This window comes from Meleagris gallopavo, chromosome 28 (genome assembly GCF_000146605.3).
Source record: "Meleagris gallopavo isolate NT-WF06-2002-E0010 breed Aviagen turkey brand Nicholas breeding stock chromosome 28, Turkey_5.1, whole genome shotgun sequence".
Taxonomy (NCBI): domain Eukaryota; kingdom Metazoa; phylum Chordata; class Aves; order Galliformes; family Phasianidae; genus Meleagris; species Meleagris gallopavo.
Genome location: NC_015038.2, coordinates 4,234,170 through 4,260,537, shown reverse-complemented (window position 1 = coordinate 4,260,537; position 26,368 = coordinate 4,234,170). Strand labels below are relative to the sequence as shown.

Sequence of the window (26,368 nt, the reverse complement as noted above, 5' to 3'; positions counted from 1 at the left end):
GACGGGAGACACTGTCGTTATGGCAACGGGACTTCCATGGGTCTGAGCGCCGTGGGACCTTCGGAAGTTGAGCTCGGCGGGGGGACGGAACCTTCTCTCCCCCCCCAGAGCTCCCTCGAGAGCTGAAAGCAATTTCAGGTTTCTGTTTCCGACCTGAAGGCAGCTCTTCAAGCGGAGACGGCTGCTTGACGCGACTGCACACGGAAATGTTTTTAACCTCTTTAAGGTGGAAATCTACATAGTCTGTAGCTAAGGTTACGGGTTTAATGCATCGTTTTACAGGGGTGTGTTTTGTATGTGCTTCATTTCTGCATGAAAAAGAAGGGGATGAACACACTAGTCCTCCTGAGCGCCGCGGCTGGGGGCGGGGCCTGCGGGATAGTAGGCCACGCCCACTCAGTGCAGACCACGCCCACTCAGTGTAGCCCACGCCCAGCTACATTAGTCCACGCCCGGATACGTTAGGCCACGCCCACTCGCAATAGGACAAACGGATCCCGCAAGCCACGCCCACATGTCCGCAGGCCACGCCTCCCGAGCATCCTTCCGGGGCGTGGCCTGGCGGGAGGCGGTGGCGGCGGCCGGGCCGGGCCATGGGGAAGGAGCAGGAGCTGCTGGAGGCCGCCCGTACCGGGAACCTGCCCGCCGTAGAGAAACTGCTGTCGGGAAAACGCCTCAGCTCCGGTTTCGGTTCCGGGGGAAGCGGAGGAGGTGGTGGTGGAGGTTCCGGGGGTGGTGGAGGCGGTGGAAGCGGCGGTGGAGGAGGAGGTGGAGGTGGTGGTGTGGGGCACCCGCTGTCCAGTCTGCTGAGGTGAGCCGGGGGGGCTCTGAGGGATGAAGGCTTTGTAGGGCTGTGGGGCTGCAGGCCTGGGGAGCTCTGCCGAGGAGCTGCGCCCCGTGGGGCAGCTGAGCTGTGTTTAGAGGTGAGCGCAGGGCTTGAGGCTGTGGGAGGGTTGTTACGGTGTGGGGTGAGGGCTGAGGGACTGCGGGGCTGTGGGGGAGGAGGTGGGAGTTTGGGGCTGTGGGGTGGGATGTGGGGAAGGTAGTGGGGTGTTAAGTGTGCCTAGGGTCTCGAGGTGAGCATTGAGGTTTATTGGAGCTTAGAGTTGTGGGGTGCGTAAGGTTGGGGTGCTGTAGGGCTGTGGAGAAGGAATGGAGGTGTGTGGGCTGGAGAGATCTTAGAGTTGGGGTGCATATGGGGCTGGGAGACTTTGAGGACTGTGCTGCTTGAGGTGAGGTGTGGGTGTAGGGGTGTTGTAGGACTGTGGGGCCGGTAGGGATTGTGGGGTTGGTGGGCTACGGGGTTGAGGACACAAGATGTATGGGGTTAGTGGGTTTGTAAGCATGAGCTGGGCTTTTGGGGGTTGTGGGACTGGCGCAGGGGTGTGGGTTGTTGGTGTGCTGGGGGGTGACAAAGGGATTGTGGAACGGGGAAGCTGTGGGTTGGAATGTATGGGTGGGAGGGCTTTGGGACAGGGGCTGTCTGAGCTCCTGTGACGTGGGATGGAGCCCAGTGGGACATGGATGTGTCCATGCTGTAAATGAAGGGGGAACCAAGAGCTGCTGCCCCTGGGGTTTGGGCCTATGTGGGTTGAAAGGAGTGCGTGAAGGGGATGGGATGAGGCCCTGTGGTGGGACACATGGACTGTGGGGTACGTAGAGTGTGTGAGCATAGGTTGGGGCAGCCCTGAGCTATGGCACCAAGGAGGTGGTGCTGCAGGGACTGGGAGCAGAGCCCCTGGGGCTCTGTGGCCCAAGGTGAGGCTGTAAGCTGGGGAGCATTGCAGCAGGGCTGGGTGATGCCCTGTGGTGGCTTTGGCCCTGCCTGCTCCCCTAGGCTGCTGCAGGATTGCAGGCGCTGCTGGTTGTGGTTGGTTGCAGCAGACTGGTGTAACTGGGAAGACGTGTGTTTGGGGGAGGAGGACTCTGGGTCAGTGTGCCAGCAGGGGCTGGTGACTGTGCATGGGTTTCCTCCGGTCGTGGGTGAATGTGCAGGTTAGATGTGCAGCTGGGTGTTCAACAAGGTGTCCTCTCACTGTCTGTGCTCTATGTGTGCTCAACCTCCATAACTTCCATTGCTTGCAGCAACGCTGCTTCGCCGCAGCTCAGCCTGACAGTGGCTGGCAGCTCAGGGTCAGCTGTGCTGCATGCTGCACAGGCACCCAGAAGGAGGGCACGCTCCTTTGCTTTTGCATTTAAAGGACCATGCTGTGTAATTCGCTCTGTTTTGAAGCTTTTAGATGTTTGTTAGCGTTTTCTTCTTTTTTCTTTTTCCCCCCTGGCATCTCCTAAGGAAGCCACTTGCTGGTGCATTTCTTGAGTTGCAGCTTTTTTGCTGGTCCAGCACTGTTCTGTTCCCTGAGTAGTTTGTTTGGGGGTAGGAAGGGAGGATTTGAGCCCATTTCTGAGCGATGCCATCACTGCGGTCTGAGCGTCTGAAAGGATACAGCTTGCCTGTTTGTAGCCAGATTTGATCCACTTTTCAATCACTGTATCAGAGATTTGCTGTTGCACTCTGAGCTGAGCACAGAGCCCGGTGGCTGCCAGTGCTTACGTTTCCCTGGTGTATACATCTGCTTCTCTGCAATGCAAATCTGCACTTGGGTCAAAATTTCTCTTCTCATTTAATATACTAGAAACGCCGAGCCCTTGAATTGAGTGGGAAATTGGCTTGGAAACCTTCAGGCTTGTCTGCACCAGAAGATGGATGTACTTAAGGGCTGTTTAGATAAGGTGGAGAGGGTCAGCCGAGTTAAATACACACGATGAGTGTTATCAACCTCTAGTTGTAACAGCTCTGCCACGCTCACCGACAGCACATGGTGGTGACTTTGTGTTATGGGGATGCATCACTGCATTCCGGGCTGCTCTGTGGGCTGGGCAGGTGGTCGGTGTCTGGCAGTCAGTGTGGCTGCAGCAATGCCAGACCTAAAGATAATGGCAGACCCCCATAATGGCAGTCCCATCGGTGCCAGGGAGCAGCTCCAACATGGGTCAGGAGTTCCTCAGCTGCTCTGCTCCTGGGGGCAGGGAGGAGGGTGTGTGGTGGTGCTTAATTACAGCCAGCTCTGCCCTGCTGTCCTCCTTTTAAATAACTTCAAGGCTTTGGAAATGGGGAATACGAAATTCCGTCTGCCTGACACTTGATGGAAAGCCAGAAGTTGGGAAATGAAAGGGATGTGATGTGGGAGGAGGTGGTGGGTGCCAATGGGTCAACCCTGAGCTCAGCTGTCCCCAGAGTGCAATGTCCCAACAGAGAGCAGTGTGGAGGTTGGAGGCTAAGTAACAGACACTCCCAGTGCTGGTGAGTGAAGAAAGCTCAAAGTAACTACCCAGAGGGACTTTTGTGCATGTGTTATGAGAAAGCTTTGATTTGGAGGTGCTTAGAAGGGGTGAGTCTGCTCACCTGCTCCTTCCCCGGCTGGTTCCTGCTCTCTACAATGCTAGCATAATGTTCCAGTTCCTGTTTTGCAGCAGTCTCACTGCCTGCTCTCTGCATTCAGTCTTGGCTGTCCCAGAAGCACAGTTTGGAGATGGATACAAAGCAGCTGTTTGCTCAGACACATTGTGGATGTGGTGCCACTTCTGTACAGAGAACAAATGCTGGTCCAAAAGGCACAGAAGGTGCCCCCAGCAGTGTTCAGTGGAAAAGATTTTGCATCGCTGCATTTGTTGGGATTTCAAGGTGAGCTTTAGCAGGGCCTGAGGCTCCCAGCTTCGATCACAGCATGAGACCTCCCACTGCAATCACGAGTCGTGCAGGTAAGCAGGAAGCGAGATGTGATAGACTGTGAGAAGTCAAATGAGAAGGAAACGCTGAGGTGGAATTAAAGATGAAGTCTTTCCCCAGGGGGGCAAACGTGCTGCTCCGTATTGCTAAAAATATCTGGTAGAAAAACACACCCCAGTGGAAAGCAGAACCCTGCAGAAAAAGCAACTTCTTTTTACCAACCAGTGTCAAAAGACGGGATCTCTGTTGGTGAGAGGGGAAACTGAGGCTGCTGCTGGGCTGTGTCAGCTCCTGTAGGTCTGTCAGGAACAGGCTTTGCAGGGAGTTAGGGCGTTCTGCATGCATCTGTTATGGGGAAGGATCTGGTTGTGCCTTCACTGAAGCCACAGCAAGTGTTCCGCTCAATTTGCTGCAGTTATTACTGGCCAGTATTTTCTTTGGGTTAGGAAATGACATGGTACAATGGTTAAACACTTAAAGTAGCTTCAAGTAGTCCAAGTGTGGTTAAAGTCGGAAAAATGATTTTTTCTTAAATTAAAAAGTGGGGTTTTGTATTTGGGGTTTTATATTTGCTCCTGCACAGCTTGATGGCTTAAAGATGTTTGTTAGTGCTTTACTGCAGAATGCTTTCTGAGGGTTATCTGTTCCATGAGCAGTTCCTGGTGCCTGGGATGTCCTGTATTGAGGAAAAATGAGGTGAGACACACGGAGCAGAGCACAGGGTTCAGCTGTTGGGCTCTGCATGCCCAGGGCTGGCAGCCAGGAGGCACAGCCCCAGTGCTGGGTGATGTGGGGTGGGGAGCAGCCGCCTGGTTCCAAGGTCCAATTTCAGGGGCTGTGTAAAGGAGCCAATAGAATGTTTCCTTGTCTTTCCCTTCCCTCACCAAGAGGAAGTTCCTCTTGGAGCGTTCTTATGAAGCAAACAGACACCGTGGCTGTGTTTTCACTTTTCTCAGGGCTGTCATTAACAGCATCTCACCCAGTTTTGAACTCTCCTGCTCCTCACCCTGCCTTGCACACAGCAAAGCAGGGCAGATCACTCTGAATTGCTGAGAGCATGGGCACCACAGGCATTAGGTGTGCACCAAGTCTTACGTTGCAAGTTCTTTCCAGAGCACTTCCTAAGGAATTCAGGAGGGCTGCAATTACTGGCAATGACTCTGAAGCATTCTGCATCTGCGTGATCTTCTAATGCAGCCTTGAAACACTTCATTTGCTGCTTTGGTCAGCACAGCTCTGTGATGAGGTGTGTGTTCCATGCCAGCAGCTCAGTGCATGACCTCAGACAGCCACACTGGCAGTGCTGTGGCACAAGGAGTGCCGGGCAGCTCAGGCTCTGTCACTGCAGCATCCCCATGTGAGAGCAGTGCATCCAGGTGGGCATGGAGCACAGTTCCCAGTGCCTCCCGTTGCTGGGTAACACCCCTTCCAGGAGCTTCAACCTGCACTGCTCACATACGGGTTGTTCCATGGCTTTGTGTTTTTTGTGCCCTGAGCAGGACTGGCTTAAAAGCTGGCTGGAGCCTCCCCAGAGAAGCTTGAGGACCAAGCAGGTGCTGATGGCTCCCTTCACCAGATGCAGCCTTGACATTTGCATCGCAAGGATTTGAGGGTTGGTTGTAGTGATGCTGGGTTAGCAGCTGCATTCAGCAGTGTTCGTGCAGAAGGATTTGTCCATATTTACCTTGCTGGCCAAAGGGATGTTTGCGAGGCTTCAGCTGGCTGAGAGGTTGGCTGGGGGATCCCCTGCCAGCTCTTTGATTAGTGTATGCCCCAATTTCTTGTCCTGCAGTTGAGCTGTGTGCAGGAATTTCAGCACGAATCCCACAGCTATGTGTAAACAAACAGGAGACGCCTGAGCAGTGAGATGCTGACACTTCTGTAGGCTTGCACCAGTCTGCAAGCCTGAAACTGGGGGAACATCACTGCACATCTAAGTGCATCCAGAGCACAGCGTGTTCTGAAGGCAGGAGCTGTGCAGAGTTGGGCTGAATGCTGAAGAAATGGGGTTTGACATCTAACAAGGAGACTTGAAGGCTGACTACGCTTGTGCAGCAGTGATCTTGTCCTCTCCTGCTTTCGTTCCCCAATGGATGTTTGAGCATTTGTGGGGCTGTGCCAGAGTAACTCGCTCCAGCTGGCTGACCCAGCAGAACAGCTTCGTTTGTGATGGCCCTGTTCCTAGATCCTATACAAGGGGGGGTGGAAAGCTGCAGGTGTGGAGGGGCAGGCTCCCCCCCTTGCCCTCTTCTGCTTCAAGAGCAGTTGTCCCACAGCAGCTCTGTGTGAAGTGATCCCCAAATGTGTGTTTGTGGGAGTGGAGCCACTGGAGCAAGGCTGCTTGGCAAAGAGCTCAGCTTTATAAATGTATGAATGTATGAAACAGCATTTGATATATGAGCAGCAACTGAGCCAAGAAACAGTGCTCATCCAGTGGTGGTTTTTAATGTAGTGCATTGTTTTAGGGTGACTGAAAGAAAAGCAAGCAGGCTGTGAAAGACAGAAGTGAAAGATGGGACACAGAACAGAGGTCATAGATAACGGATTACACCTGCATTCATCCCAGACCAAAAGGGAAAATTCCCTGGCAGCTGCACTTGGATGAGGATGAGACAAGCTCCTGGAGGCTGCTCTGCAGTGAGGACGGGTGAGCTGTGGTTCCTGGCTGCAGCGATGGGTGAGTGTCCCCAGCATGGCTGTCATCCTCCTGTGCCACCTGGAGACAGCAGCATTGCAGGAGCGCTGCAGCCATCAGCTCAAGGTGAAGCATCCTCGTGGAAGTGCCTTTAGATGGGGTGGGGGTGGTCTCCTCTTTGCACTGCCCCCAGGTGTGAGGCTCTTCTGATGTGGAGGTGGCACCGTGCCCGTCCCAAAGAGCTGGCTCTGGAGTACAGCTCAGGCTTGGAAAGGAGAGAAATCCTATTTCACAGAAAAATGGTAAAAATAAAACTGTTGAGGATTGATTTGTTTCTATAGCAACAGACTGGAGAAGCTAATACAGCTGCTCTCTGCAGAAAGGAGAAAAACAGGAATTGGCTGACAGCTCCAGTCCCAGATGCACGACGTTTCAAAGGAAGATCTTCGATAGTGCAATGGAGGGGTAAAATGCTTAATTAAAGGCCAGGAGGGCAGAAAGGTGTGAGCTGTGCTCAGGAAGAAAGCAGTGCCTAGGTGTGTGCAGGCGAGCTTCTCTCTGGGCTGTGTCCCAAGGACTGCTTGCTGCCAGCCCCACTGGGGACGTGTCCTGCGCAAAGTAAGGCAGTGCCTCAATGCAGAGCAGTCCCTGAATGTTCTTCATGTCTCTGTCCTGCAGTGAATCCCCATCTGCAGTGGCTTGCTTTAATGATCAGGGTTTGTCAGGACACCCCTTTGTTGCACAGACTGGGAGATGATGGACTTTGAAAAGCCCAGATGAATTTTGGAACTAAATTTTCTTGAATACCCTTTAACTCAAACCAAGAGTGGGACTCACCTGGATGCCTCATGTCAGGGCAGAGTTCTCTGTAGGTGTTTGTCCTGGAAGAAGAACCCATGGAGCACTAACACTGCTGGCTAAGGTGCTCAAGTGTAAAGCCCTGTTTTTCATCTATACTGTGTGTGTATTTGGGTGGATTTTGACTTGACTTTTGCAAGGACCAAGGATTTGAGCAGGCTGTGGCTCATTACAGCACCACTCACGCAGCTCTTTTCCCCAGTGGTTACTAAAGATGAACATGTGAGAAGTTTGGGAAGCCCCAAGTAAGATGCCAAGTGCAGAGACCACGTGTGCATGCGCATTCCTGACTTGATACATCCCGCCTTGCTTGGTTGAGTGTTTCAGATTAAAATCAGTGTATATATCTGAACGTAGCTGGATGTAAAGGGAACTGCAGAAGTTGCTTTTAAAGCAGGAGTGTGCAAGCAGGGCTAATGCAGAGCTCTCTGAGAGCCTGTGTTATTTTGCTTAAGGGAAGTGAGAGTTTGAGTTCACGTTGTTTAAGTTTGGTAAACCCTGATTACATTAGCACTCTCCCCTTGTTATTTAAACACATGGTTTCTTTTAAAGGGAAATTAAATTTAAGAATAGACCTCAAGATTTTTCCAGCTAAAAGGAAGTATCTGCAGTGCTGCGTACTAAGGATGCAAGAACACAACCCTGCCTGAAAGTGAGTGCCATAAATAATATGTAAATACATTATCTCATTAGATTTATATCTAATCCTATTGCCCGCTGGTTTTCAGACTCTTACGCCAAACAAGCCCGAAAATGTCATAGGTTGCCTTCAAATCTAATTTCGAAGTGGGCTGGAAATTAGGTGAAATGACTTTTGCCTCATCCTAATTAAGACACGATGAGCAATCCTTTCAAGTTTGGCATCACCAAGTAAATTGCCTGGTTTTAGAATGTAATCCGATTAAAGGCGGCTAGTGCTGTGCACAGATGGGCCCACAGCCCTCTCCTTGCTGCTGGAAACCAGAGCCTTTTCCCTTTCCTTTTAGGAAGGAGCAACAGGTTTCTGATTAAAACCTTGATCTCCGGAGGATTGAAAGCTTTGCGTTCTAATCTTGGTTCTCCTTAAGGATCATGAGGGCCATCAGATGACTTAAATATGGTGTGCAGGTGCCATGGATTTGGGTTTTGGTCTGCCAGTACCCAGTGAGCTTTTCAAGCCACGGCTTCTTGCTCAGTTAAGAGCGAAGAAGTGTTGACTGTCCTGTAAGAGATGTTTGAGCGGCCTTGATTTATCCTGCCATCCCCCAGGGGTGACTTCTGGTTCTCTTGGAGAGTTGTTAGTAACTCCCTCTGTGCAGTGTGAAATTACTGCGTTCCTCTCATGTCCTCTCAGCCTGCTGGAGTCTGAATTCTGTGGCTCATCTCCACTCAGTTGAAACCAGTTGAAAACTTGCAGCATTTGGAAGGTGTGCGTCCTTAGAGCTTGATCTAGCATGTTTTGGGGATGTTTCCTTTAACAACAACAGGAATTATTTCACAAAAAGGGTGAAACAAGAAAAACTTAGAAGATTAGAGCTGGGTATACCGAATTTGGAGGATGTGATCCCAGAGTGCCACCCAGCACCTGGGCTGAGACCACGGGTGGGCATCCCAGAATCACAGGAGTGCTGGGATTGGAGGGGGCCTCAAGATCATAGAGTCCAACTCCCTTGCTAAAGCAGGTTCTCTACAGCAGGTTGCACAGGTAGGCATCCAGGTGGGTCTTGAATATCTCCATAGAAGGAGATCCCACACCATCCCTGGGCAGCCTTTTCCAGCACTCCATCGCCCTTACCATAAAGAAGTTATTCTCCTGTGTTCAAGTTTTAGGCCATCGTTCTTTGTCCTATCACCAAACACCACCTAGAAGAGCCTGGCCTCATCCATTTGCCTTCCACCTCCCTTTAGATAAAAACATTTATCAGATCCCCTCTCAGTTTTCTTTTCCCCAGGCTGAACAGACCCAGGTGACTCAGCCCTTCCTCACACAGGAGATGCTCCAGGCCCTTCATTATCTTTGTAGCCCTCCACTGGGCTCCTTCCAGAAGGTCCCTGTCTTTTTTGATCTGGGCAGCCTAGAGCTGAGCTGCAGCAAAGAACCCATCCTGCTTTCTTCTGAAGCTGGAAACGAGTCAGAGGGGTGGCCAGTCCTGCTCCTGCTGTCCCATAGAGCCTGTGCTGCCTTCACAGAGGGTTTGCTGTAGCAGATTCAAGCCTAGAGATCATTAAATGCACCTCTGGAATGACTTGGAAGAGGCAAGGCACTGTTCTTAGCCTCTGCTTTGACTTACTGTGCCTACAGGCTCATCGTTGTGAATGTGCAGCTCTTGACCCAAGCTTGTTCCTGTCGTCTGGGACCTGTTTTTCAGATACAGGTGGAGGGTGGATGTTGGCTCGTGAGGTCAGGTTAGCAAAAAGGAGGAATTTGAATCTCAAAATAAACATTTGAGTGTTAAATGTTGTGTTTAAGTTGTGTGTGTGTGTAAATACACGGTAAGCTGTTTATCCTTCTTCACTGACCTTAACCACTTTGCAGGACTTGAGGTTTTTGCTCGCTGATGTTATCTGAGCGTGAGGTGGTTAAGAGCTCAGTGTTCTCCCCAGCTTACTCATGGTTGGCTTTTGCTTTCTGTTCCAAGTTCTTCAGGAACGTGGGATGCATTGTAATGGTCTGCAGTGCTGCTCCAAGGTGGCTGTGTGCTGCTTCTACTATGAGAGGGTCAGGAGAAAAAAGGAGGCTGTGGTTCTCCACCTCAAAGGCAGTCCACGTTGGTGATGGGGAGATGCTGAAGCAACGTGAGGTGCTCTGGAACCCTTGGAGCTGTATGTGTGAGCCTTGCTATGGCTCAGATACAGTTATTCACTGGGATTGAGTTGCAGCGTCCCTGAACTTGTTAGAGGCAATGCCTCTGCATCAGTTTACAGTTTAATAGTCCAGCTTGCATGTACATCTGTATTGTGTATTAAGAATGTGAGGCTGGGAAGGGCTCTGCTGCTAAATGCAGCTTCTGGCTGAGGGAACTGTATTTAACAGAGAAAACTGCTTCTCGAGTGCACAACTGTTCCCTTTAACAGCCATCTCAGTTTCCATAAGCTTCCTTAGAAACTGCTGTGCTCTGAGTCTTAAGCTGATGCTTTCTGTGTTTGCTTGATGCAAGCCAGGACTGAGCAGGAGCTTATCTCAGTGCTGTGACCATGACCCAGTCCGTCGTGTCCTCAGTTTTTCCCTGGAAGCCGCTGTAGGTCACTTTTCTGTTTGCCTTTCTGCCATTGCTCTCTCTTGTCCTGTCATTCCCCTAACCAGCTAACAAGCTCATCGAGAAAGAATTTCATCTGCAGTCAGTGCAGCCGTGTGGAGCTGCCTCGTTTGTGCCAGCATTGCAGGCAGTCCTCTCCTGGACATGTGTTCCCTTCCTTGAGGGCCTCATTCTCCCATCCTGTTGCGTTCAGGTTTCACTAGCAGAGCACGATTTGCTTTTCCCTGAGGCTTACTGCTTCTCCCTGCTCACATTGGTGCCCTGTGGGTCTGTCCTGAGGCAGGTCTGTCCTCCCTCCGTGCCCAGACAATCCAGCACACGGTGCCAGCCTGGATTCAGAGCCCCCACATCACTGATCTCAGCAGTGTTACCAGGGCAATGGATGGTATGTGAGCCCCCATCTAATTCTTTTTTAGTCTCCCTAAGGCAGAAGTGCACTCTGGATGTAGTTACTGGTACAAACCAATTGCATTTGCTTTATAATTGATGTAGGGCAGGAGTAATTCATTCTGTCTCTCTGCTTTACTTGGCCTATTTACCTGTTTCTCATCTGCTCCAGGTCAGGCATTAGCAGTGGTCTGAGAGGGAATTCCCTGTGCTGTGGCAGCAGGAGCAGGCTGGCAGGTGACACAGAGGTGGCTGTGCGTGGCCTGGAGGGCACCGTGGCCACAGGGACCACCTGAGCCCCTCTGCAGATGGAAGAGTCCGTGCATGGAAGGATAGCGTGCAGCACATCACCCTTCCTCCTAGATGCGAGCTTCCCTGCTAGAAATCCCAACTCACACTGAGCTGTGTATGGGATGAGATCACTGTGGGTGCTGGGGAAAAAATAAACAGTCACTTTGGCTGGATCTAATCCCATTGATTTCATCTGACAACGAGCATCTAGCAGCTCCACAGAGCAGACAGCGGAGGGTGATGTGTCCTGCCAACCCAAGGCACTTAATTGGTGCATCAGTTCCCCTGCATGAGGGCAGTGACAGGCGGTGGGAATGAAATGCACTCTGTGTTTCTTGCTCGAGTTCCTTTTGGCTCTACGTTCAGAGCCTTTGTGGGTCTGTGTCAGAAGTTGGCAGGGCAGGTGGATGTGTACAGTTCGAGACGTGCTGCTCTATTTCTGTTGGTTGACTGTCGTGTCTTGTGGGGTTCTGTAGCTCTCACAGAAGGAAAAGGGGAACATGGTGTGAGTTTGCCAGCTGCAGCCCAGCACTGCAGCCTGAGCTGCTCAGTGCTTTTGATCAGGGATTGTGGCTGCCCAGGCAGCTTGCTTTGGTGCTCTGGAAGTGCTGGATGGAGGGAAAATGTGGCACTTAGTGAGAAATTGTCAGCAGAGCCTGGGAGCCTGCACCTTCTGGATGTATTCTGCTCATGTTAGAATCACAGAACCATTTGAGTTGCAAGGGACCTCTAAGAGCCATCTGGTCCCACTCCCTGCATTGCACAGGGACACCCACGGCTCCATCAGGTGCTCAGAGCCCCATCTTCTGCCCCTGGACAGTTAAATACTGTCTTTTCCTCCCTTTAGTTGCATCTTCTCCGCCACTGTAGCAAATGTAGAGTTCAGCTTCAAACAAAGAGCAAGGAGTGCTTACCTTCACAGTGCTGCTGGTTCCAGCTGCAGTTCTGAGATATTGGCAGCTCCGGGCTGTTTTGTGACATCTGTAATGCTGCTCAGTTTATTGAGTTTGTGCAGGAGTGTTTTGCTTTCTCTCGTTCATTTTCTTTGAAAACAATCGGGTGCAAAAGAGGATTCACTGTAAAATCAGTATTTAGTAAATCTCATTAAAATAGTTGTGAGCGCTTTGCAAAATGTTGGCTGTCCTTAGAGGTCAGTTTCTCCCCTTAGGAAAAGAAAAGCAGCTTTTGAAGTCAGTGCTTCAGGTAAAATCCTACATCAGAGCACTGGGTAGGCAGTGTTTGCTTCCTGACAAATTTAGGCGTTCCAGTTGGAAAATGCAATTAAGGTAATAGTGATCTCTGCATCTCAAATTCGTTTGTGTGCATTGGATACTGGGTGCGAACTCTTTCCTTTTTAATGGCTTTAAGTGAGCATTTCCTCTTTTCTTCTGGAATCCCTTCATCTTTTCTGGGTGTTATCATCTCAGGAAGCGTTATATGGGTCAGCCTCAAAGGTGAAGGCTGCAGGAACCTGTGGGGACAACACTTTGTTGTTACCTTCCCTTTGTGCTTTGTCTCTCCCCAGCAGAGTGCTGCCCATGCACTGTGTGCACAGAGGGATGCTCCCCATGCTGCATGCCCTGGACACTCATCCCTGCAGGTGCTGACTGCTTGGCTTCCCTTGTCTTGCTGGTTAATACATTTTTTTTAAATGATGTTTAAAAGAAGAGCTCTGTTGAGGTCTGGCTCTCCAATCCTCCACCATCAGTGCTAGCATGCAGAGCCTCCTTGTGCACGAGCTCTGCTTGGTTGCATGTAATCAGCTGGAAACACTCGGTAATGGGAGCAGCTTGCAGGGCGAGTGTCTGTAATGGCTTTAAGAATAAAGGGCAGCACACGCGCTCCAAGCAGACCTGGCTTTTCCTCCCCTGCAGCTATTTGTTTTGCCTCCTGCTCGGAGGGATTCTTTGATGAGGGCAGCATGCACGAGTGACCCATCCTGTGTGCTGCTGCCGCATAATGCGGGAGGTGACCCAGTCCACCACCCCCCATACATTAAGTGTAAAGAGATGCATTTCCCTGCCGGCAGCCATCTGTAAGGGTAGGGCTGCCCTCCTCTTCGCGGGGAGTTTCAGCTTGGGTGGCTGCTTTCTATAGCGATGCCGACCTTCCCCTGTGTCACCATACAGGACCTGCATCCCAGAGCTTAGTGGTGGCTGTGACTGTTCTTGCACCATTAGGCCAAATCTTGCAGCCCAGAACAACCTCCTGATGCCCCTTCCAGCTCCTGAGCTGATCCCTTGCATGGCTGCTATCGCTCTGAGAGCTTGTGCTCTCAGATCCCTCATCAACAGCTCTGCCTTCACTGCTAGGCACAGTGAGAGCACGTGTGTGCTGGCAGAGCCCAGAGCTCTGGAGCAGAGCAGTGGTACCGTGTGGCTCTGTCCTCGTGGTCCCTGACAGCTGTCCTGCCCTCCTATCATCCTGAGGTCTCTGCTTTTCCCTGTCCACTGTCGTCACATAGTGGAGTTTGTGGTCAGCTGACTTGAAGGAAAGCGTACCTTGTTAAACTTTGTTGGCTCAGATGGATCTGGTGGGATGTGAGGAATGCACTGGGTTTTGAACCCTTCATGTTTAGCGTTTTAGCTTCTTTGCTGCACTCATGCAGTGCTGCCATTGCCAAATAACTGACAAATGCTAAGGAGTGAGCCCTGATGCTTTCAGAGGACACTGAAGGACTGGAAGCTGTTCGTGGTGGTGCTGGAGAAGAGGAGGACAGAGGTTCATGGCTCCACCTGTGCATGGCATCATGTATTGTTTCTTACAGCCAGCTGCCTTGCTTGCAGGTATTAACACATCCTTCCCTGCCTATCTCATTTAGTGCAATAGGATTAAGCTCTCTGTTTGGTATCAGTTTAGTGCTCTTAGTAGTGTTCAAAATACTCTGCTAAAGGAAAAGGCAGGGATGAACATGAGCCTTAAGTGAGGTGTCAGACTCGTTCCCACCCCCACCCAATGCACAGATTCTCATCTCTTGGGAAACTTCAGCTTTACATCCCATGTTGGAAACCGGGCGCTGTGACAATTTTGCTGCAAAGGAAGTTGTTTTTCTCATGTGCCAAACCTGCTTTGGGCCAACATTTTGGAAGGGAAGAGTTCCAGATGCTTGTCAGGGATCAAAAAGTCACTCTCATTAAAAACCAACCCCCTGTTTTTCTTTGCTGTGACACTGTTACAGGGCTCTGCTGTCTCCTTTCAGCTGCTCTTTGCTACCTGAGCCCTGGTTGAGATGGGAGACTTGCTCTGCTGCTGTCATTGATTTATTTAAATATCCATGGGTTTTCCTGTTTGATGCGATGGAAATGTTCATCTCATGCTTTCATTCAACTGTTCCTCCTTCAAATTTGTGGACGCAGCTGTTAGAAGAGCTCCGTAGCTTCTGCCAGGTCTGCTAACAACCCAAATGCAGCTGCAAAATAAATCCTGCTCAGAAATACATCCATAAATCAGGAGGCTGCTCTTAGGTGGGGCCGTCACCTTTTGCGCTGCAAGGTAAAGCTCTCGGCGGGCTCCCACTGAGTTCAGTGCTCGAGATTTGTTTTATGTGCAAGGAAATCCCTGCACTGGGAAACTGTACTCCTTTTTGTACAGCAAGAAGGAATTTTCTGGAAGCAGCCACCTGCAATTAGTGCAGGGGAAGCACCTCCAGCAGCAGCGAGCTGTGCGCTCTGCGTGCCCTCACCTGCTTGCTCTAATTGGAAACACAGTTGTTGTTCCCTGATAGATTGCCTGCTGTAAGCCCATGCTGCTGTGCAGAGCACAAAAGCACGCAGTGAGGTGTGGATTGGTGCTGTGGGAATGGCCAAGCAGCTGTGTTACCTCTGCCATGCAGCACAGCCCCACTTTGCACTGCTGACACGACGTGAATCCCAGAGCTGCGCCATCAAGACTTTGCTGATGGCAAGAAGTGAGTCATCCCCACCTTAACAGCCTCTGCTGCGGAGGTGTTGGCATCGTTTCCCTGTTGGAAGGAGCTCACAGGGTTGGTGCAGGGCTGAGCTTGGCCGTGGCTGTGCATTCCATGCACGTGTCTCAGCTGCAGCTTTAACTTCTGCTCCGTGTCTCCATGGCACGGTGCTCCCATCCCAGCAGGATCCCTGTGTCCGCTCTGGCGCTTTCCTTCTTCTTGCATCTCAAAATGGGGTGCTTACAGCCCAGTGTTCTCTCTTTTCAGGTGTTGCTCTCCTATTCCTGTGTGTTAGTTGGTGAGCAGATTCCTGCTTTGCAGAACTGTGTTTCGGTGGGGTCTCCTTATATCCTCGAGGAAGCATTAAGGCAACAGGTTGACGCTGTGCAGCCCTGTCCTCTCCGTTGGGTTCATTCCCATGAGCGGGGCCAATGCTCTCCTGCTGCCCAGAACTGGAGATTTGTGGCCACCAGCCCTGTGAATCCCGTCCTGCTCTTTGACCTGCCCGCAATTAATCTACCCATCGTTATTTGAGCTCTGGAATCTTTTCCCCATTCATCTCGCCATTGTGTATTTTTTTTTTTTTCCAATGCAACTTTCTGCTCTCAGTGTGGGGGATTTCTCCGTGCTTTTCTCAGCACTTTTGCCATCGCTCTGCTCTGACTCCCCTGTTGCTTTGCATGTGAAAGCTGGTGGCCTTTGGCTCTCCCAGGGCTGTGCAGCCTGCTCTATGCATCGCCTTCCCCCCAACGGCTCCTTGAGGTTTCCTGGGTCCTGAGAAGCACGTGGGGTCAGCTTCCTCCCTTGCATTTAAGCATATGAAATTGTATTTTAGCCAAGAAGGCAGTGGTGTTAGTGGGAGGATTTTGCATATAGCGAAGGCTTCCTGGGCAGGGCTGGAATGTGGAGTGAGACCTCTGTACGAGTTTAAAATGCTGGGATGCTCTGCAAGCTTGATGTAATTATTCTCTGCGAATGGCCACCCGCATCTTTTGTAACGTGTCTGATTTATTTGTGTAAGTGATACCGCAGCTGTAAAACGGTAACACCAAGCTCTCAACCACTGTGCTTCCAGTGTGAACTCTGCTGCACGAAGTGTGGTTTTGGATGGTGCTGTATGATGGGCCCCTGGCAGCTGGGCTGAGTGCAGCCGCATTGGTGCTGGTGTGCCTGGAGAGCTGAGCTGGGAAAGAATCTGCAGAACAGAAAGAAGGGAATGCAGAAGGTGTGCAGGGCTGGCAGTGCACGTAGAGCACAGGAAGAGGGCAGCCAGGGTGTCATCCCAGCTCTGCTCTCCACAGCTAAGAAACTTCTGCAGAAGTGTGATGACCTCCTTAAGCTCGAGGTCCCACTTGGGCTCTGCTTGCTGTGCTCTAACTATGCTGCTTACTGGGGACTCTGCTAACCCTGCCAAGAGGGGCTGAGGAGTATTGCCTGGGCTCCAGCCACGTTCCCCCTGGCCCAGGCTGCTTTAATCTCCTCCAGCCCGCATCAGCAGCTTCTTTCACTCGCTCCCTCAACTTGAATTCTTGCACAAAGCATTCGAGTTGTTTGTATCATCAGTTTATGAGCAGGAAATACCAACGGAGGGTTGCAAGAATTTAGCAGCCATGTGGATATTAAGAACAGAGCTGTGTGTGTGGGTGATGTCCTGCAGGGCCGTGCACGAGGAGTCACAGCCTCCAGCCTCACTGCCCTGGTCACCATTCATCTCTGGGCCATTGAACCACGTCTCCAGGCTCAGTCCTCGTGTCTTGTACTGAGTGCTGAGCTTGTAAAGGCATTGGGGTGGCAGAGGCCTTCTGTCTGTATGCAGACACCTCCAGGTGCTCTGCAGCACGGATCAGAGGCTGCAGATCTGCTCCTCACTCATCACTGCACTTGAAAAAGTGGAGTTATTCTTTACGTTGGGCTTTGCTGCAGCTTGCTGCCCTGCACAGCTTTGTGAGTAAAGTTCTAGGAAGGAATAAGTGGAAAATAAGCAAGAGGACAAATATCCTCTTGTTCAGAAGAACTCTTTATGGTGACCTGAAGCGATGCACTTTATTCAGCACTTTTGGCAAACAGGAAGTTTTCTTTAAGAAGCTACAGCATTTGCTGAATCATGGAGCAAGAGAAACGGAGTGCAAGAGTTAGTTCCAACAGAACAGATTTTGCAGTTTTCAGAGCTCCTCTTATATCCTTCATATTCAGTCTTAATTGCCCGTCCCACTGTACGTAGTGCTTGGATTTTATACTCTGCTTCTCTCAGTGCTGTGTTTGCATTTTATAAATGAGAAATCAGAGGTCTGGAGGCAGAGCCTGTCCCAGGGCGGTGTGACACAGCAGGAACAAAACCCTTGTGGCTCTCCAAGTCATCACGCTGTCTTGCAGCACTCGAGGAGCATCGCAGTGGTTTTGGTGTTCGGATCTCCTCTGCTTTGTTCCTTCTCGTCTGTTTTTGCTGAAGGCAATGTTTACCTTGCTCAGTTTTGAATGATTCGTAAAATCAGGGCAGCGGGTCTGGAGGTGGCTGTGTTCAGGTGAAATAATTCAAGCTTCTGGTGCAGCACAGATCTCAGCACCAAGGCACCAACACTTACCTATTTTTCTTCGTTTCTCATCTGCAGCCATTGGAGGGAGCACGCTGTAGGTGGGGATGCTGGCCCTGGGCTCAGCTCGGTGACTCGGAGGGGAGATGACCTTTCAGGGTCCCTTCCAACTCAAACGCTTCAGTCGTTCTGTGAGTTGGATGCTGCTCTTTCTGTGTTGCTCCAGGAAGAGGCCCCCAGCTGGGGCTGGCTGAGCAGTGTCCTTTGGTGCTCTCATCTCTCTATCAAAAGCTCTGAGATGCCTGCAGGAGTGATGTCATTTCCAACAAGCCTGAGGGCAGCTTGGCTGCAAGGAGTGCAGATCTGTTCTGCTTCAGGCAGGGATGCCACAAGAGTTGTTTGTACACTGCTTCTAGTTGGAGGTTTTCTCTCTATATGTTCTCAGAATGTTCTCTCCGTTGAGCTCAGGCTGTTTTCATGCTCTGCAGGAGCTGCAGTGTCTTCCAGAAGTCAAGTTCCCATTCTAATGCCCTCTAACTCTCTTTATGCAGACTGTAGTAGGAGTTATTTTCCTCCGTGTTGAGCTCTAAAATGAGAGGCTCAGGGTCTCATTGTAGGCAGTGCATTGCATCCATAGCAGTGGGTTGGAAGGTTGGGTTTGTGTGCAGGCAGGAGAACTTTGATTGCAGGGGATTTGGACTAGATTCCCCTCAAGGTCCCTTCCAACTCTAAGGATTCTATGATTCTGTGAACTTGCTGGCTTCTACTGTAGACCTGATATTGAAGTATAAATAGTTGTCTTCTTAAATCCTTCCCATCTGAACTTTCTGATTTGACTTTTCTTTGATGAAGGCTTTCTGTATTAGTGAGAATGAAAGGGCAGGGGGGTGAGGTGGGAGGGAGGGAAGGACACACGGGCTCCCAGCAGACGTATCCCTGCAGTACCCAGACCTTGCTGCTGAGCCAGCTCCAGCTTGGGCTCCAGCATCTCTCTCCCAGTTATTTGAGTTCTGTGTTTCACTCTAACACATGAACCAGACCATGTCTAAGGAGGTTTTCTGGGAGTGCTTTTGTTTGCAGGGAGGCTGTGCTGTGCTGGGAGTTTGGACTGGAGCCCCCAGTAGCTGTTCCTGCTCCTGACAATACCCAAGCCTTCTGACACTGGTTTTAACCATTAATTGCTGCTTTAAATCCAGCAGTAAATTGCTTGGGCAACCAGACTTCATGAGCCCACTGCCAAAAATAAACCAGGGTCTGAAAATGGCTCTGATCCCTGCGTGCTTAAAGACTGCCACAGCTGGACGAGGCACAAGCCCTTTTGAACTCCATCCTTTGGGTTTTGGGGTCTCATATCTTCAGGCTATAATGTGATCCATCACCCTTCAAGTGATGCATTGCATTTGTATGGAGATTTGCTGTTTGCTTCTGAAGTGCAGAATGGGGAGTGGGGCACAGAGATGCCCCTGGCTCCTTGGCACACTGGATTCTGTGGCTTACTTCCCTATCTTCTTAGATAAAGCTTCCCTCAGGGCTGTTTCTCCTCCCAAGACAGCTTGTGGCCATCTCAGAACTCCAAAGCCTTTCAGTAGGGTTGCTGGGTCAAGCATCACAGCTGGGACAGGCTTCCCAAATCCCACCTGATATGTGCTGGATTGTAACTATGCTGTGTGACTTCTGTGCTTCCACTTGGTCTGTAAGGCATCCCCTGTTGGTTTGGTGCCTTTCCTGCTGCTTTTATAGACTTCAGTGTTCGAGTTTTTCTGGCTGGGAGCCCTGTAGCAATGGCTGTTATTGCAGAAAACCCTCAGGCTGCTCCGTCCCAAACAATGAGTTGTGATGATTACGTGCTGGGGAGGAAATGAAATGATCAGCAAAACTTACTGTGTAAAAAGCAATGGGTGACTTTATTTAAAAGCAATTACACTGGGGTTAGTGGGTGCTGTTAATTCCTACCCTGAGTTAAAAAATAAAATGAAGGAGTCAAACGTACTCAGTTAGAAGAAGTGTGATTGTCCAGGCTTATAAATATAAGTCTTGAAGAGAGAAAGTTTAAAACAGTCCAACACGGATGGACTGATGGGTTGTTGTGAAGTGTGTCTGGGGAAGGTGAGAGGTTTGTTTTCATTGCAGATTGTTGCTTTGGGTTCTTGTGCCCTTCTTTGGGGCAGCAGTGATGCGGAGAGCTCGACCAAGAGCAGCGCTGGCATCTTGTGTGTTGCTCCAGTATTCTAAATGGGACACCTTGGAGGGGTTGGAGAGGAGATTAATACTACAGTCCTTGAGTTTGACTTCTGAAAAAGAAGGGGAGTGCTTGGGGACCACCTGCTTCCATAGGGACTGTTGGCAGTGATTTTGGGGCAGCGTGAAGTCGGTGTGGGTGTTTGCTGGTGACCAGGAGTGGGCTCTGCATCCCACTGCTGCAGACTTGCACCCTGGTAGCTCTTGGTATGGGGAGAAGGATTCCCTAACCCCACACTCCTTCAGAGTTAGTGTGAGTTAGTGATGTCTGATCTGCTGGTTAACCTGAGTGTTCCACTGAGGATGGTTTTTTTTGGTGAGCACGTCTGGCTACAAGACATCTGCTTGGAGAACATGGGAGCTCTGATTCAGAGCCCAGGATGTCTGATCGAGCTGTGCTCTGTGACACTCACCCACACTGTGCTGTCTGTTCTCTGTGTTGCTGCCCCTAACCACAGCTGCCCCATAACCATCTCAGCGTGAGAGCTCTGCTGATGCCTTTTCTTGCAGTCTGTCTGTCCGTTTGCTGTATGCCTAAGTGTTCCCTGTACGTTTTCTGTCTTGCAGCATCTGGAGAGGGCCAAATGTGAACTGCGTTGACAGTACTGGATACACACCACTGCACCATGCTGCTTTGAATGGTCATAAGTGAGTCATCTTATACTGCCTTTGATCGTAAGGGGTGCTCTGTGCTTTACAAGCTGCAGTTTGTTCATGCATTCACCACTCTGATGCTGTTGCCTCTGAAAATGTGGCGATGGTGCAACACTACACCATCTTCAGGACAAGCAAAGAACACCAGTGCAGCAAAGCTTAGAGGTATTCTGTGCTGCATTGTGTCTGTCTGTCTTTTCAACAATTTGGCAGAACGTGGAAGTTTTCAACCACCCTTTTATTTACAAGCAATTTGGTTAAGATATAACAAGACGTTAAAGATGGCTTTTCCAGTAACAGTCCTCTGCAGTCTGTCTGGTGTCCAGTGTGTTGCTGTGCCTGCACCACCTGAAATTTGCTTTTGTGTGTTATTACATTTTTAAATAACTCTGGTCTTCATTGTGGTAGATCCTGTATTGTTCACTGCTACTTCAGATACTGAGAAGTTGAATAGAAGTCCTTATTCATCTTCCTTGTGCTGGTGCAGTGACTTCAGTCCCTATTCAGCTCTGTTAGAATGAAGATAACACAGATCTTCCCCGAACTTATCTCAGCATTCTTTTATTTCTTTCTTTGGGCATCAGTTAGTAGGAATGTTATAAAATCACATTCCAAGAGGATCTCTGAAATACTTTTTTCAGATGAGTTTTTTTTCTTTTCTTAAAACAGTGAAGAATGTGAGACAGAGACTGAATGCCTCACAGACCCAAATTTCCTTCTCTTGCAGGGATGTGGTGGAAGTCCTCTTGAGGAACGATGCGCTCACCAACGTGGCAGACTGTAAGGGCTGCTACCCCCTTCACCTGGCAGCTTGGAAAGGAGATGCAGACATAGTGAAGCTCCTCATCCACCAGGGACCTTCGCATACTAAAGTGAACGAGCAGGTCTGCCTATTTTTCTCTAATATTCCTTTGAAGTGACTTTCTGGGATGAAGAAAGACCCCTCGAACTGACTCCTGGCCCTCCCCAGCTGGCAGCAGTTGTTACAGAGTTAATTGCTAGTGGGGTGGGGAGGGCAATGCCTAAAGCAATTCCTCCTGTTCTGAGCTAGCAGTATTGATGAATGAGGTGTATATACATTAACCTATAGAGAGAGATACAAATGTACACTGAGAACCCCTCTGCACCTAGGAAGTAGTCTCCTGCTTTCATACTGAGCTTCTGAAACTAACACAGGTTTTCCTTTCAGTTGCTGGATAACTGAGAAGTTTTCTAGTTCTGTGCAAGGATACGTTGGCTCCCTTCTTTTGGGAACTAATCAAAGCAGCTTTTAGTCTTCGTTTGGCCATGCTGTCTTAGCTACTCTCCTGGCTTGTCTCTAGCACTCGCTCCAGTTAACTAATTTGTAAGTGGTGACATAATTTCAGCCTATGGTGACCCCAGATAAATCCCTTGCTTAATTTTTATTTTTTTCCCAATCAGAAAAAGGAAAAACAAAATAAATATGGATTGTGGGAAGTCCCACCTATTTCTTTTGCTTAAGACTTTGGATAAGGGAGCTGGTTCACTGAGTGATGCTGGCTTAGCATTGATGCTGACCCGTCTGTGGTTCTGCACCATGCCTTGGGCAGATGTGCAGTAACACATTCCCATGAGAAGGTTAAAGCTGCAGTGGCTTTTGGTTGTCCCCTCCCTGGGCAGGGGTGCCCGGTGTCCTTGTGAACCAACTCCTTCCTGCTGGGATTTTCATCCAGCTGGAGGCAAGTAAACCCAAACAAGGTTGTCTGCCTTAGTGCCATAAGGTTAAACACACGCATTCATACAGAAGTGAATTCATAACGAGGTCATACACTCCCAGCTCAGGTTTAGCAGAATCCATCTGAGCTGAAATGACCATCTGAGAGCTGTGAGTTTCTGCTGTTTAATTTTGATCTGCTCTCTATACTTTTTCAGAAGCTGAGGACAAAATTCTCTTCACAGAGCTGGGGTTAGGAGCCCCAGTCCTGCTTCCAGCCACGCTTTGTGGGGACAAAGTTCTCCTGCCTGAGCATTCAGTTCCTCAATGTACAGCAGTTAATGTGATGCACCAGCTGTTGCAAGGCTAAGTGGTTGCTTCTAAAGCATCATGAAACAAAAAACACAGTGCTAATGCTAATCACCACCACTCCTCAACTGAGCAGGAATAACTGTGTTTTACTGTTTTGGACAGTTTTCTAGCTCGGAGCTGTGCATAGTAATGTCTTTGGGCACAGCTGCAGGAGTTCAGTCTTTCGAAACAGTGAGAAGTGCAGTAAACTGTTCACAATCAATCTGATAAAAACTGACTGAGGGCCCTGAGTGGGAGCACAGTAGGACAGGTGCAAGGGAAACCGTTGCAAAAGCCCAGTGTTATCCTCCCAGGTAATGTTTCATTAATGTTTGTTTAGTAGGAATCCTTTTAAACAATGAAAATCAGTCGAATAACCCGTGCTGCCTGAGTCTGGAGCCTTGTAAAGAAACAGTGGTTCAGGTTACAGGAATCAGCTGCTGGAATGGCTTCTGCTGTTAATAGCTCTGACTGGAACAAGACGCTGTGTTCTGTCATTTCCACCCCTTGGGAGTCACCCATTGCTTTGTTGCTCAATCTCACCCATTTCATTATCACATTTTTGTTCTTTTTCCTCTTCCTTTTTGTAGAATGCTCTTGAGATCAAAGAACTCAAAAAGTACGGCCCCTTTGACCCATATATCAATGCCAAGGTGTGTACTTTGCTGTCAGCATTTCACTGCATCATTACTCCAAGCTGCACTCGCGTGCTTCCAGGTGCAATGTCATCCAGTTGCAATAATACCTGTTCAGTTTGCAGCTGCTTGGGGAAAAGTAAAATGCAACCATTTATTTACTCTGGGTTTCTTTCTTCAAAGCAGTTATAGAAACATAATTTAAGGGAAGCTTTTCCTTACTTTCCTGGGGGCTCCTTCATTGCTTAGCCTTGTAGGACTCACGGTGATGGTCAGTTTGCTTGATTTGGCTGGATGACTTCCAAAAGGTAAAGTAATTTCAACTCAAATGCTTTAGGTATTGTTTCACGTGCTAATGTCGCTGATAAATGCAAAGAGAAGGATTTTTTTTTTTTCCTGCTTAAACATGGATGCATTTTCTGTGGGCTGTTTGGAGTGAATTTCATGCCTTTTCTCCTACAAAACGCATAATGCTGTGTGTGTTGGAATGGATGGTTAATTCTTTCAGTGGTGGTGGGGAGAAGGGAAGGTAGTAATGCTGATACCTCCCTTCCTGAGCCCTCCCTGTCCTGCTTATTGCTTCAGTCTCTTTTTTGGTGTTAAGTCTGTGTTGTCTGACCCTTCAGCCCTGGTCTTCTGTTCCTGTTCTCCTGCCTGTTTTGCCCCTCTTTTGCTTTTAGCTCTTGAACTACAAAGAGGCACGACGTCAGCACTTACGATGCGCTGAAGCTGAGCAATCGAGGAAGCCGATCAGAAAGTTCCTGGGGTCACTTGTTCTGTCTGTCAGATGGTGGTGTTTTCTCAGGCGCTCCACCATTTCTCATTTCTATTTATAATGAAGCAGCAGACACCAGTGATGGCATAATAGCTGCTGCTTTATCACAGGATGCTTCTGCTGTCAGCCTCCGCAAGGCGCTTGCTTCCAGCCAACTCTCTGGGACTCAGCCATCCATGGCAGATCTCTCTCTCAAAGTTCAGTTGGGACTTTCATTCTGCTCGATCCGCAGTACCTTTAAAAACACATCCAAAATTCCTGAGCTTGCTAACCACTGGGAATGATGTTTGTTTTTGTAGCTTCTATTTCAGGAGATACTCTAGCACGTACTTCTTGGAGCAAAAATATACCTACGTGAAACTTGTCCTTATCTATGATTTGGACAAAAATCCAGCTGGGAATTTTACAGCAATAAATATCTTTGTGGAAACGTATCCCAGTTGAGTTTAGCTGGCTGAAGGGGAGCTCTCCAAATTACTGTCAGTAATACAGTGAAACCTTACACGCTAGCATTAAATTTTTTGAGTGAGGAAGGAATATAAAGCTCAAATTGGGCGAGCTTTCTTGTGGAATGTTTATTAAGTATTCTATCTGAAATTAATTTTCTTTTGGCTGTATTCAGGATGGCTGTAGCACTCTTGCAAGCAAGGCTGGGGCTTTGAAATCTTTGCTTTGGTTTTATAAGGAGAGAGAGAGAAATGACTCATACACCACACGTTAGGTCCATCCAAAGTTGTGACCAGCTTACCACTGGTTCCTGACCAAGTGTGATGAAGTCCAAGCAGAGCTGTACCTAACATACTCACCTTGATGTTTTCTCAGTAGCTTGGCTGCAGGTGGGAGAGCCAAGGAAAGTCCAAGTGCAAAGTAAGGAGTTCTTGCTTGGCTGGTGCTTTCAGCTTCTCAGCTCCCACGCAGGATGGGATTTGCTATAGAATCAAAGCAAGATGTCTCCTTTTTCCAAGCATTTAGGATATTTTGAAGAGGGGAAAAGTGTTTCTATAAGGTTGGATTGCAGATTAAATTGTTACCCTGATCGGGAAGAGGTAAGAGAGCCAGAAGCTCGTTTTCCCAAAAGCTTCTTTTTGTTCCTCTTCCTTTTCAATATCTTTTAAATAAATAGCCCTTCCAGTGCATCTGTATGGGCCATAGAGACTTCTGAAACACAAATGGTAGAAGCCAAGTGAAGGGATGGAGCTGCAGCTTTGTTCCTGTGACTCCTGCCATCTTGAATTGGGCTCTCTAATTGGGATGAAGCACCCCACCCAGTTGAGCAGAGCCCGAGTAGAAAAAGCTGTCACATAGCCCAAGGAGGAATAAACTGCACAATCTATCTTTGCCTTTCTTAATTGGCAGCAAATGATTCATGCAGATTGGGTTTAAAGCGCTGTAAATCTAAATGGTGTGCTGAGAGAAGTGGAAGCCATCTGGAGCCTGCAAATGAAACCGGGCAGCACGGCCACCTGCAGAGCTTCTGAGAGCTGGTTGGACAGATGGGGATCGTTTCTTCTGAATTGGTTTTGGTGTTGGCAGGCACCTGTAGGAGCAAAGGAGCCTGTTCAACCCTCTCTGCTGTGGGCAGAGCCGTGAGGGACGAGTGGAGGTCTTGCAATCTGATCTAGTTCTGCATCAAGCAGCTGGCAGCCCTGCCTGTGGCTGAGGGGGATGGAACCTGGTGGTTCTTGAGGTCCCTTCCAACCCAAGCCATCCTGTGATTCTTTTCCCCGCCCCAAGGCAGAGTTGTGTCTACCAAACCATTTTTGCCTGGCATTCATCAACAGCTCCTCCAAAACCTCAGAGCAGCAATGCCATGGTTTGCCTTGGTGTAAGTGTTCAAACCTCTGCAGGCTAGAAAGCTTTAAACAAAACTTTTCCACTTATTTTAAGAAAGAAAGATGCGATTTAGATCGAAGCCCTTCTACAGCGTGTTGGGAGCAGGAGTGCAGATGCTCTTGACTGAGCTGGAGGTGCTCTGCAACAACGTGTGATGAGGAGCATAAGGGCAATGGTATGTGATACTAATTACCAGGGCTTGAGAAATGTGATGGAACCCATATGAAAGCGGAGGCATTCCTGCTCCTGTTCCCATTTTGTTGTCTGCAGGCAGGCATCAGCCGAGGCCCAGCTTCCCACTCCTGGCTGCAATTAAGGGGGGTGCTTGGGTTCCTGCAGGAGTGCTGCCCCTGGGTCCTATTGAGTGCTCTGTTTTTTTTCCTAAGAAGTTTTGAAATTTGAATCCACATGCCTTCTGGCTGCTGGGAAGGAATTTTCTTTTTCCATCTCAGATAAATGCATACATCTGAGTGCTTGTGCTTGTTGTTAGGCTCCTCTTGGGGTTGGGGCACGCTCCTTTGTCTGGAACAGTTCAGGTATTTTGGGCTCCTCAAAGCTCAGCCAAAGTGGGAGCAGTGCAGACTCACGCAATAGCAGGAGTTCCTGTGGTGGGGAAGGACTTGCTGTAATGG

The 26,368-nt window shown here is 49.4% G+C and overlaps 1 protein-coding gene across 3 annotated transcripts in view; it reads left to right on the top strand.

The window, feature by feature from the left end:
* The first annotated feature begins 550 nt into the window (after positions 1–550).
* The window catches only part of LOC100544838 (ankyrin repeat and SAM domain-containing protein 1A), a 74,160-nt gene continuing 48,342 nt past the window's right edge, over positions 551–26,368 (top strand). The window contains exons 1-4 of one of the 3 annotated variants that reach the window (XM_010724347.3): positions 551–811; positions 20,381–20,461; positions 21,195–21,351; positions 23,084–23,146. In XM_010724347.3, the coding sequence (XP_010722649.1) occupies positions 594–811; positions 20,381–20,461; positions 21,195–21,351; positions 23,084–23,146 (519 nt within the window). In that variant the 5' untranslated portion in view covers positions 551–593. The remainder of the gene's footprint in view (positions 812–20,380; positions 20,462–21,194; positions 21,352–23,083; positions 23,147–26,368) is intronic. The other 2 variants (XM_019623304.2, XM_010724348.3) reach the window with 2 other exon arrangements.